The sequence below is a fragment of the Euprymna scolopes genome, chromosome 43 (genome assembly GCF_053919585.1).
Source record: "Euprymna scolopes isolate OS-2025 chromosome 43, ASM5391958v1, whole genome shotgun sequence".
NCBI classification, from domain to species: domain Eukaryota; kingdom Metazoa; phylum Mollusca; class Cephalopoda; order Sepiida; family Sepiolidae; genus Euprymna; species Euprymna scolopes.
In genome coordinates this window covers 51,930,027-51,942,464 of record NC_136524.1, presented here as the reverse complement: position 1 = coordinate 51,942,464, position 12,438 = coordinate 51,930,027, and the positions used below count along the sequence as shown (strand labels likewise).

The following is a 12,438-nucleotide window of genomic DNA, read 5'->3' as shown; positions in this document are numbered from 1 at the left end:
CCTATGGACTCCAAAACGGCAAGACACATTTTTATTAAATCTCACACAAATGTACTTTATGTATATGGCAGTGTTCTTAGATAGGCTCTCTATCGGAATGTCTTTGATAAGTATTGATAATCAATAATCGAAATAATCCAATGGAAGAAGGAGCAGACGATTTTTAATATATATGTATTTTTTTATTAAATGTCACAAAAATGTACTTTATGTATATGGCAGTGTTCTTAGATAGGCTCTCTATCGGAATGTCTTTGATAAGTATTGATAATCAATAATCGAAATAATCCAATGGAAGGAGGAGCAGATGATTTTTGCCAAAGTTACTTTACACAACACAATATCACAAGTGCATTTGAGAAGCTTTATTATCATACAAGCAGAAAGGCCTGGCATATAAAATCAACAGTAAATTATTTGATATTACGGAGATGCATTCAAAATGAATGTTCTGTTTAAAGCATATGATACATGAATGTTGCATTATAAACTTTAATTCATGCCATTATGTATAAAAAAAAATATAGCATAAAATTAATGATAGGTTCTCTACAGTGCAATGTTGACTACAAAATATTGTGGACAAAGTCACTGCAGAGAGTCATGTGAAACTTCCTCCTGGTGAACGATGGGTCACCAACTAGAACTGGCACTCAATCGATTTGATTGGAAAATGGTCAATTTCACCGATTTCGATAGCAATAAAAAATATGGGAGGCTGAAGCATTTGTTAATCATCATTCAATCCCGGACAAGGTCGGGCCCCCCTGCTAGTCAAGAATAAAAACATCTTTCTTCTGTTCTATTTACATAGCATAATGTCATTAGAAGAATCTATGCCATATAAAAAGGAGAGAAGAAAATGTTTTTAGGCCTGATGAGGACATATAAATATCAAAACTTAGTGGACTTTAAATAAATTCATAAAAAAAAAAGAAATATCTACATTGTTTCTGGATTCAAACCTTTTCATATAACCCGATACTTCTAACGCTATCTATACTGTCAAAAATTGCTTTATAATATATATATATATAAAGTATATTTGGGCAGCATTTTTTCCTTTATGCACGTTTCATTGAAGAGCAGACAACTCTTGTTTGTTTCTCTTACAATCCATTTTTTTTTTTTTTTACGGACTAGTTTCCGAATATTGAGTGTAAAAAGAAATTTGTACACACACTATATATATATATATATATATATATATATATATATATATATATATATATATATATATATATGGCATGCGTTTAGAAGTTAGAGTGTATTTGTTTCTTGCGAAGGCATCCTAAGCTAAATCGATTCTCTGATATACAGTTGTTAAATAATCTACAAACATTAAACACCTACTTTAACATAGCCTAAGCATATTTATACTCTTTTTCTAAAGACGTATCTACAATAATCTACAAACATAAAAAGCCTAATTTAACATACTCTAGGCATATTCATACTCTTTTTCTAAAGACCTATCTACAATAATCTACAAACATTAAAAGCCTAATTTAACATAGTCTAGGCATATTCATACTCTTTTTCTAAAGACCTATCTACAATAATCTACAAACATTAAAAGCCTAATTTAACATAGTCTAGGCATATTCATACTCTTTTTCTAAAGACGTATCTACAATAATCTACAAACATTAAAAGCCTAATTTAACATAGTCTAGGCATATTCATACTCTTTTTCTAAAGACGTATCTACAATAATCTACAAACATTAAAAGCCTAATTTAACATAGTCTAGGCATATTCATACTCTTTTTCTAAAGACGTATCTACAATAATCTACAAACATTAAAAGCCTAATTTAACATAGTCTAGGCATATTCAAACTCTTTTTCTAAAGACGTATCTACAATAATCTACAAAAATTAAAAGCCTAATTTAACATAGTCTAGGCATATTCATACTCTTTTTCTAAAGACGTATCTACAATAATCTACAAACATTAAAAGCCTAATTTAGCATAGCCTAGGCATATTCATACTCTTATTCTAAAGACGTATCTACAATAATCTACAAACATTAAATGCCTAATTTAGCATAGCCTAGGCATATTCATACTCTTTTTCTAAAGACGTATCTACAATAATCTATAAACATTAAAAGCCTAATTTAGCATAGCCTAGGCATATTCATACTCTTATTCTAAAGACGTATCTACAATAATCTACAAACATTAAATGCCTAATTTAGCATAGCCTAGGCATATTCATACTCTTATTCTAAAGACGTATCTACAATAATCTACAAACATTAAAAGCCTAATTTAGCATAGCCTAGGCATATTCATACTCTTTTTCTAAAGACGTATCTACAATAATCTACAAACATTAAAAGCCTAATTTAACATATACTAGGCATATTCGTAGTCTTTTTCTAAAGACGTATTTACAATAATCTATAAACATTAACAGCCTAATTTCACATAGCCTAGGCATATTCATACTCTTTTTCTAAAGACGGATCTACAATAATCTACAAACATTAAAAGCCTAATTTAACATAGTCTAGGCATATTAATACTCTTTTTCTAAAGGAGTATCTAGGGAGTGATAAATGTCCAAACAAATAAGTTGCAATAATTTTAATAAAACTAGCTTATTAATTCTAATCAATGAAGTATGACGTCACACAAAAGCTATAATTGCTTTGTCATGGTAATGTTTTAAGCTTTATTTTTAAGAAAGTTCAGATGGATTAGTCGGTAGAAGCTCAGATTAGAAATTATTTTATTTTTATTTTAGGTTATGGCATCAAGTTTATTTATTAGGAATTTAATTGCAATTTTCTCCATTTCCTAAGAATTTATTATTTACTGTTAATTGCAACATTTTCCATTACTAAAAGTGGTTAAGATATCTGATATTTCGAAATAAGACAAATTCCACAATGTACTTATTATATTTAAAAAAAAAATTGTGACAGACAGACGGACAAAATCTCTATTTATATTCACGGTGTGAACTAAGCAAGCAGAGTTTAATCCTAGAACACAAAATGACAGAGAAACCAGTGGTTGTTTAGTTGCTTATCATAATAATACACTTCCGTGAAGCATTTCCGTTTCCTGTCTCCAAAAGTATGGAGCGAAAAATAAAGAATTACTCAACCCTAACACACACACACACACACACACACACACATCTACTTATATATAAAAGTCACTGTGTGTGAGTTCGTTCTCTATGGATACCGAAACGACTGGGCCGATGATTTTTTTTTTTTTTACTCTTTCACACAAATATACTTTATATGCTTGAGAATATTTGCAGATTAGTTTTGTGACAGACATACGGACAAAATCTCTATTTGTATTTACGGTTAAGAACGCAGAGTGTTCCGCTTTGATTTTTTTTTTTTTTTTTTCGGGTATACGTTTAGAAGTTATGGTGGTTTTGTCTCTTGTGAAGGCGGTCGTTCAACCTAAGCCGATTCTGTGATTTACGATCGTTTACTTATCTTTAGAAGAAGACTATTTATGCGCAAGGTAAATAAACTCTGCAACATATTCTATATGCGTATTGATAATTATATCTTGCGTGTAGGCCATCCTTTTATTTATGGTAAGTCAAAAAAAAAAGTCTAAAGAAAAAAAAACAACTTATTTATTATAAGCCTTCTGTTTTTTGTCAAATTACATTATCTCAGTTGAGATTGTCGAACTGACTTCCTCATCTTGGTTGTTATAGTCACAACGTTTCGGCCGTTTTGCCCTCTGGCCTTCATCAGGTGTTTTGTCTCGAACTGTGGAACGGTTTGTTAGGAATCTCGAACCCAACCCTTTATTATTATTACGGGGGTACCGTGTTCAAAAATACAGACAATTACTACATTATTTCAGGTTCATATAGTAAATCAGAAAGGCTAGACTAAATTCTCAAGTCTTGTTAGAAGAACTAGTCGAGAAGAAAACACTGAATCAATACTAGTCTTTCTCTGCTCAGAATGCTATTAATAAAAATAGTGTAGTAAAACTAAAATGTTTTCATAATTTACTAAAATCTATCAGCCATTTTAAAAAAGTTGTATCAATGAACATTTAATTATTTACATGTTTTTGGATGCTTGTGTACATTGGTGATATTCTAAACCAACGCATTACAGGTAAAAGCATTATTACATACTTACCTGTCATGACGAAATTAGTATAAATTCCAAGAATTACAAAAATGATCCAGTAAAAGAAAAATAATTACAAGTCAAAATAGAATTTATCGAATTATTGAGTTTTATCGTATGTTTTAAAGGGGGGGGGGAGTTGTGCTACCTAATCTGTATGACAAATAAAACAAAGGAGGGATAACTCTTGATTTCGATTGACTTAAATTAAGGGTCTGTCACGTTTAAATGCGTTTTCTGAGAACGTAATTGTGGCTGTTTTTTTTTTTTTTTTTTTTTTTTTTTTTATTGCTTTTAGCACGTCGTCTACTTGATCATTTGTTGTACTTTTTTTTTCATTTATACTCATTTAGCCATGACACGTAAGTGCATAATAATGTTTTCACCTGAAATGCGTTGCTTTAAACAATCACCAATATGAACAAGTACTTGTTGTTTTTTTTGTTTGTTTAATGGTTAACTTCCATGTTGATATTTTATGTTTTGTTCTTTCTAGTTCATAAATATTGTTGATTTGTAAACTGTTTTCTTCAAATAAACATGTTTGTTAATTAATTTTACAGCAGATGGAAAGAGAAATCTCCGATACTACACTCCTTGTTCATTTTTTTGGATTGGGTGGAAAAGATGTTCTTAATTATGATGACTTTCATAGGTAAGTAGTTCAACACTTCCTTTCACTTGTGATCAAATAGGGTTTTTTTATTCCTTATCTTTGTGATTAAATAATTTAAGTCAATGGCAAGCGGCTGTTGCAAAGTTATTGAAAGAGGTAGAGAGCACTAAAAATCTAGGGAGATTTGTTGTCACCCAGACTCCAGGGAACACCACCATTTGTTTTCAGTTAGTAATCACTTATGATTACTTGTGTGAGAATTCCTAGTGAGTGCAAACAATAATAATAATATTTACAAATACGTGGGACTTCTGGAATCAGGCACCATGAGATCTACAGAAATGAAAGAGAAAATTGTAAAGGAATACCTGAAAAGCACAAGAAAACTCCTAGAAACAAAACTATATAGTAGAAATCTAATTAAAGGAATAAATACCTATACAGTATTGCTAATTAGATATGCTGGAACATTCATAGACTGGACTAAAGATAAAATTAAGCATCTTGACCAGAAGACTAGGAAACTAATGACTATGCAGTACACTCTATGCCAGAGAAATGATACTGACTTATTTTATGTGAAAAGGAACGGGGGGAGGGGGTAAAGGACCAGGAAAACATGTTGCCAAAGTCGCTGGAAAACTGATGGGATCCTTCTATCGATCGAGTAGATATCTTACTGCTGATGCAGTTCTCTGTCTATATGAGAGCCAGGTACGTCCAAGGATGGAGTATTGTTGCCACATCTGGGCAGGAGCTGCGAGAAAGACTTATCCTGCCTTGGCACAGTTCAAAATAGACTTTGTAGCCTTGTAGAAGATGGCCTTTTCTCTTCTCTGCAACCTCTTTCTCATAGAAGAGACGTTGCAAGCCTGTCTCTGCTCTATCATTATTTTCATGGCAAATGCTGGTCTGAGCTCCAATCTATAGTTCCCCCTCACCAAACTTTCATGAGAAACACTCATCTAGCTGAAAACACTATCAATAATTTTCTACCACTTTTTATCTGTGCCTAAACCTAAAATTCCATGAACAAAGTTTCTTTCTTAGAACTGCACACATGTGGAATTCTGTTCCGTTTGCTTGCTTTCCAGCTAACTACAATATGGTTGTCTTCAAGTCCAATGTAAACAAGTTCTTGATGAGCCGTTCCCTTATTGTAAGCCAATTTCCAATGTCAGCTCAACACAATCAAGTTATCTGAATTGATTTTTTCATTAAAAGTTTGAAAATAAAGTTGCAGCATTGTTTTCTTTAGGGCAACAAATTTATCATTCCACCCTGTATATGTATGTGTATACATGTATGTATGTATATCTCGCATGTATATATATATATATATATATATATATATATACATATATATATATGTATATATATATGCACATATGTGTATATGTATGAATATATGTATGTGTGTGTGTATGTATATATATATGTGTGTGTGTGTGTGTGTATGTATGAATATATGTATGTGTGTGTATATATATATATATATATGTGTATATATATATATATATATATATATATATATATATATATATATATATATATATATATATATATATATGTGTGTGTATATGTATGAATATATATATGTGTGTGGGTATATATATAAATATATATATATATATATATATACAGTACTTCCAAAAAGAAAGTCTGCACGTGTCAGTTTTTCAAAAACAGCAAATTTAAGCTAAATTGAATGTAACTGTTTTAACAACCTATACCTCATTTGATTCACTTTTTATTGCTCTATAATTTAAATTTTTTATATTTGACTTTTAATTGAAGTATCCTAGTGTTTACGTCAAATTAAAAAATTAGCTTCAAATCGAGAAGGCAAAAAGAAACTCCAAAGCCCCCAATGAGCTTAAAACCAGCTTAAATATCCACCTTTTAGTATTTCTAATTGTAAAATAGCCTCTTTTTAGCATCTCTAATTGTAATTGTTGTTGTTTCTAGGTTATACAACATAACATTTAGTCCATATACCTTGAGTCTCTCTTAGTGATAGTCAGGAACTCATTAATCTCTACCTTTCTGGTTTATCCAATCGATAAATTGGCTGCAGATTGAAATGTGATGAGAAAATGGTACAAATGACTGTGCAAAAGCACCAAAACACTAGCAATGTTTATGGTGCCCCTAGACAATGCTATCAAGACTCCTGACCTCAGAAACAGATATGAAATAGCTCCCCAAATCCAATAACAGTGTAATCTTGTTAAAAAGTGCTCTCTTTCTACAGTTAAGAACAGATTGAAACGATTTAATTTGTGAGGCTGTGTTCCAAAACGCAATCCAATGACTTTTGTAAAGAACAAAAAACACCGTCTGGACTTTGTCAGATGTAATGAAGATCATAACTCTTCATATTGATCACAAGTGATTTTTAGTGACGAAAGCAAGTTCAATAGGCTAGGCAGTGATTATACGCAGTATGGCCATCAAAAGAAGGAATAAGAATTCAATCCTAGGTGCACAGTTTCAACGCTGCAAGGCAGTGGAGGTTCAATTTTAGTGTGGGGCATTATTAGTACCAATGATCCAGGGTCTACATGTCACAAGGTCGAATTAATTTGACCAAGTACATTAATATGTTCACTGACCATTTTCTACCCTACTTTAGTCAGAATTTGGTTAATAACCCCATCACCATGCAGGATAATGCTTCCATTCAAACAACTGGTAATGTCAAGAGGTTCCTTGAAGAGCATGATATTCCGTATTTGGATTGGCCTGCATAATCTCCAGTCCTCAATCCTATCGAAAATGATTGGCATTACATCAAGCAACAGCTAAGCAATGATAAAATTTCAAATTTGGAAGAACTTTGAATAAAAATTAAATAGAAATGGGGTGCTTTTTTGCTGGAGTATTGTCGCAGACTAATTCAAGAGAATGCCCCAAAATTTGCAGACTATCAAATTGCAGAAAGGCTATGCTACTAAATATTAGCTAGTTTATTGTGTTCCAGTTGTATTTGTGTTGCATTAATGTCCTAAAGTTACATTTAAATAATTAGTGTAGAGTTTCTTTCTGTCTTCTCGATTTGAAGTTAATTTTTAAAAAAATTAACATCAAATCGAGAAGACTTTTAATCGCCGTGAACACTACGATACTTAAATTAAAAGTCAAATATGAACAGGTAAAATTATAGAGAAATAAAAGGCGAATCAAATGAGGTATAGGTTGTTTAAACAGTTACATTCAATTTAGCTTAAATTTGCGGTTTTTTGAAAAAATGACAAGTGCTGGCTTTGTTTTTGGCGGCATTGTATATAGCAGATTGGGGCCCTATGTTAATGAAAAATTGATTATGTTAACTTGGCCAATATGGAAGCTTGCACATGTATTTTCAGATAGTTATAAAAAGATGTAATACGAGAAATTGGCATTGCGACCCAGATCGCCATAGTGTCAATTAATTTAAATGAAGCTATATTTGCAATTGTAAAATAGGTATGACTGTTTCATGTTATTTAAAGAATGTTCACTGTTGAACTGTGTTCTTTCAATTACACATACGTTTTGTGGACTGAAGTTAGCGGCCCTTTTGAAAGAACCATCTCATGCTCATATGTGTATTTGTGTATTTTTACACGTCACACCCATGTGTGCTTTGATGCAATTGATACGCTCTATGTTACATAAACTTAATATATAAGGTGGAACAATAAATTTGGTGCCCTAAAGAAAACAACACTACAGCTTTATTTTAAAACTTTTATTGAAAAAATCAATTCAGGTAACTTGATTATGTAGTAGAGCTGACATCTATTACATGTAGCCGCCTTCAACTCCAATCACCGCCTCAATATGGGTCTGGAACTGGAAGCATGCCTTTTCCACAAGCGCTGGCAGGAGCTCGGCAAATACTTAGCAAATGGTGGCGATCAGGCTGGCTTTAGTGTTGTGAGAGCTCATGTTGGTGATGTTCTCCATGTATGACCAAACAAAGTAGTCCAGTGTGTTTAGGTCAGGGGAGGGGGCAGTGAGAGAAGGGTCCAAAATTATAGTACTCCTTCTAAAGCCAAGCAGGTGTCTCTTTGGACATGGGTTGGCATAAAGTCCTGCTGTCATACCCAGAGTCTGTCAGAGGCCACCTGATTGCACCAGAGGATCACCACACTCTTCAGCACATCCAGGTGTTGACTTTCAAGCCAACTACAAAAATGTGAGATGGCATGATGTGGCCCTCACTTGAAACCACATTAAAGACCATATTTATGGCTAAAAACTTTATTGAGCTGTGTCCTCAAGCGTTGAACCATCCGGGTTTGCATTTTGAGAATGCTGGCAATGGTCCTGTTGTCATAACTTGGATCCGTAGAGAGCAGGAGTTGTACTGTGGTGCATCTCCGATCTCGTTCATTGAACATTGTGTCATTTTCAGACATGATAGAAGGCTCCTATCGCTCTTGGGATTTGTACACAACTGGTCAATTAGTAGATGGTCTGCAAAAAAAAAAAAGAAAACTGCTTTTCATCAAATGAAAATAGAATCATGCTTTCTTTTTCTTGGGCAACAATTTTATTGTTCCAGCCTGTACACCCATGATATCGAAGCACACATTGACACACAACCCTTTCTTTGACATGGATATTGATGGGTTTATCAATAGAGAATTATACATACAACTAACCTACCCGTGTCCCAGCATTGCCCGTGAATTCAGAGTAAGTTATGAAAATTCAATGCTTAAGCCCAAGCTAGAATTAATGATGAATACTACTACTACTACTACTACTACTACTACATGTGCAGCATGATCATGTTTACACACCCGTTTCTGTTAGATCACCAAAGTTAAGCAATGTTGAGACTAGTCAGTACTAAAATGAGTGACCATATGACTGTATGTGCTCTCTGCTTATCTCAGCATCGTTTCTAGTTGTCCTGACTTCTCCTTGCTACTGGATTCAAGAATGCCAATTCAGGAGAGGTCTGGTTGCAGATTGCGAAACTCTTACCTCACAATTACATGTGCAGTTACGGTTACAGGGGGTATCCATTATCTCTTGAGACTGAATGGAGGCATTCACCACTACATGATAATGATGTCAACAATATTAATATAAAGATCAATATTAACAAAAATTGTACTATTGCTATTTTAATATCGTGGAATGCGTTTAATCAATATATTATAAAATATCTTACCGCACGGAGTCCAGCCATCACGTTTGGTACGTAGCAGCTCATAAGGAAAGAACGTAACACTTACGAACAAATAAGGAAACATTTCACTGTTACATAACGATATACGTTTATTAAGAGACACGCACACCCATGTAATTACAATTCAAACATAATAGATGGAAGTTAAAAGTCCAAATATGATAAACGGATGAACCGGAATGATATTCATCTCGCCATTTTCAAAGTCACTCTGTTTTCCCTCCACTGTCCACTTCCGGTCGTTCATCTCGCGAGAAATCGCAAGAAATTAAAGTTTAGGACTACGGATAAAGGGAGGCGACTTGGCCCAAAGAAGTAAAGAGTTACTCCCCTTTGCATTATAAATTTGTTTGATCCCAACAGCTATTATATTATTTACTTATAGTAAAAGCATTATTGGTAATAGTAAAAATAAAAAGAATAATAATGATCTTGATGATTATTATCAATATTGAGAAAAATAAAATACAAATAATGATACTACTGATAGCAATATTCATAATTATACTAATAAAGCCATAACATTAACTAATAAAATAAAAATACTAAAGATAATGTTAAGAAATGAAACAACAATATAAATACTAATATTAATAAAAGATAATAATAATCATAATAATAATAATGATAAGCATAATAGAATAATTATAATAGTAATAGAAGCAATAATAGTAATAATCAGAATGATAATAGAACAAAAAAGAATTAATAATAAGACTATAACTACTCCTAATAATAATAATAATAATAATAATGGGAGAGATAGGAATAATGAAAACCGCTGAAATATTACAGAAAACCCTTGAATGAAGAGACCAACACAGATGAACTACAAGCACAAGCCGGACATATAGAAACTGCTACAGAAGTAAAACATAAAAAAAAAAAAACACCACATGCAATCATGAAAAGTTAAATGTAGAATTGTAAGTTAATTGTATCTTCCTTTTTTTTTTCTTGCACCACACTAAATAAGTGAGGAGGACCATGGAGGACAGGAAGCAATAACCAAATCAAGAAATAGGTGGTAAACAGCTATTGCAATAATGCAAACTGATTGGCAAATATTAATTGTAAGAAATGGTGAGTCCTGGAAATCTAACTTCAAGGAACATCACAGGTTGTTGGGAGAGATGTTAGCATGTGTGAAAGCTCCTAGTGAGTAATGATAATAATAAATTTAAAAAACTAAAACCCCAAAATAAAAAGAATGTACAAAGTAAAAAAACTTTTTTTATTAGTAGTAAAAATGTTAGTAATAATAACAATACTTAAATATTAGAAATAATAACAATATTTTAATATTAATAATATAAACACCACTCTAAACTTAGTAATAATAACAATACTATAATATTAGTAATGATAACAATACTTTAATAATAGTAATAATAAAAATACTTAAATATTATTAATAATTACAATACTTAAAAGCTAGTAACGATAACAATACTTAAATATTAATAATAATAACAATACTTGAATATTAATAATAATAATACTATAATATTAGTAATAATAACAATACTATAATATTAGTAATAATAACAATACTTATATTTTAGTAATAATAACAATACTTATATTTTAGTAATAATAACAATACTTAAATATAAGTAATAGTACCAATACTAAAATATTAAAATAAATAATATTGTTAATACATTAAAATAAATAATAATAATAATAATAATAATAATAATAAATATTATTAATGTTATTAAATAATAATAAATATATAATTAAATATTAGTAAGTAAATTCCACAATATTTAAATATTAATATAAATAATTATAAATATTGTTAATATATTAAAATAAATAATAATAAATATTATTAATGTTATTAAATAATAATAAATATATAATAATTAAATATTAATAATAACAACAATACTTAAATATTAGTTATAACTAGTGGGACGTAGAAATTCCACAGGGGAGTGATTCATATATATGTAATATATTGACGTTGGCTTTCTGTAGATGTTCAGCATAAATGGAGACGCTCTGATATTATTGTAGCTCTTTTGTTAAAACTGCAAAAGTTTTTATGTAAGCTAGCAGGGATGCCAGGCGTAGCCAGGTCGTACAATACGCTTAAATATGATATTTTAATTCTTGCAGATTTTGTATATATTATTATAGAGTTAATGTTCTATCGATTTTTATATATTATAAAGTAGCGATTTAAAAAAAAAAAAAAAATCCATATTAGTTGGGTGCAGTAGCTTGAATTTAAACCGAATCCCAAAACTTATATATATATATATATATATATATATATATATATATATATATATATATATATATATATATATATAATTGTTGTAGAGGGTTTGACAACCAGTTATATATATATATATATATATATATATAGGATGGGATTTTTCTTTATAAAATATTTGATAAAAGAAACTCTTTCCCTTTTCAAATAGTTTGCATGACATACAAAGATAGTACCTGCCCTGTTTTTATGTTTTATAGAACCATTATGTCAGAG

At 31.0% G+C, this 12,438-nt stretch overlaps 1 protein-coding gene across 3 annotated transcripts in view; it reads left to right on the top strand.

Moving 5' to 3' along the window:
- Positions 1–12,438, top strand: part of LOC145268348 (calcium uptake protein 3, mitochondrial-like) — a 1,295,034-nt gene that overhangs the window by 1,205,474 nt on the left and 77,122 nt on the right. For all 3 annotated transcript variants that reach the window (XM_080123864.1, XM_080123865.1, XM_080123863.1), the window contains one exon: positions 4,695–4,786. In XM_080123864.1, the coding sequence (XP_079979990.1) occupies positions 4,695–4,786 (92 nt within the window). The remainder of the gene's footprint in view (positions 1–4,694; positions 4,787–12,438) is intronic.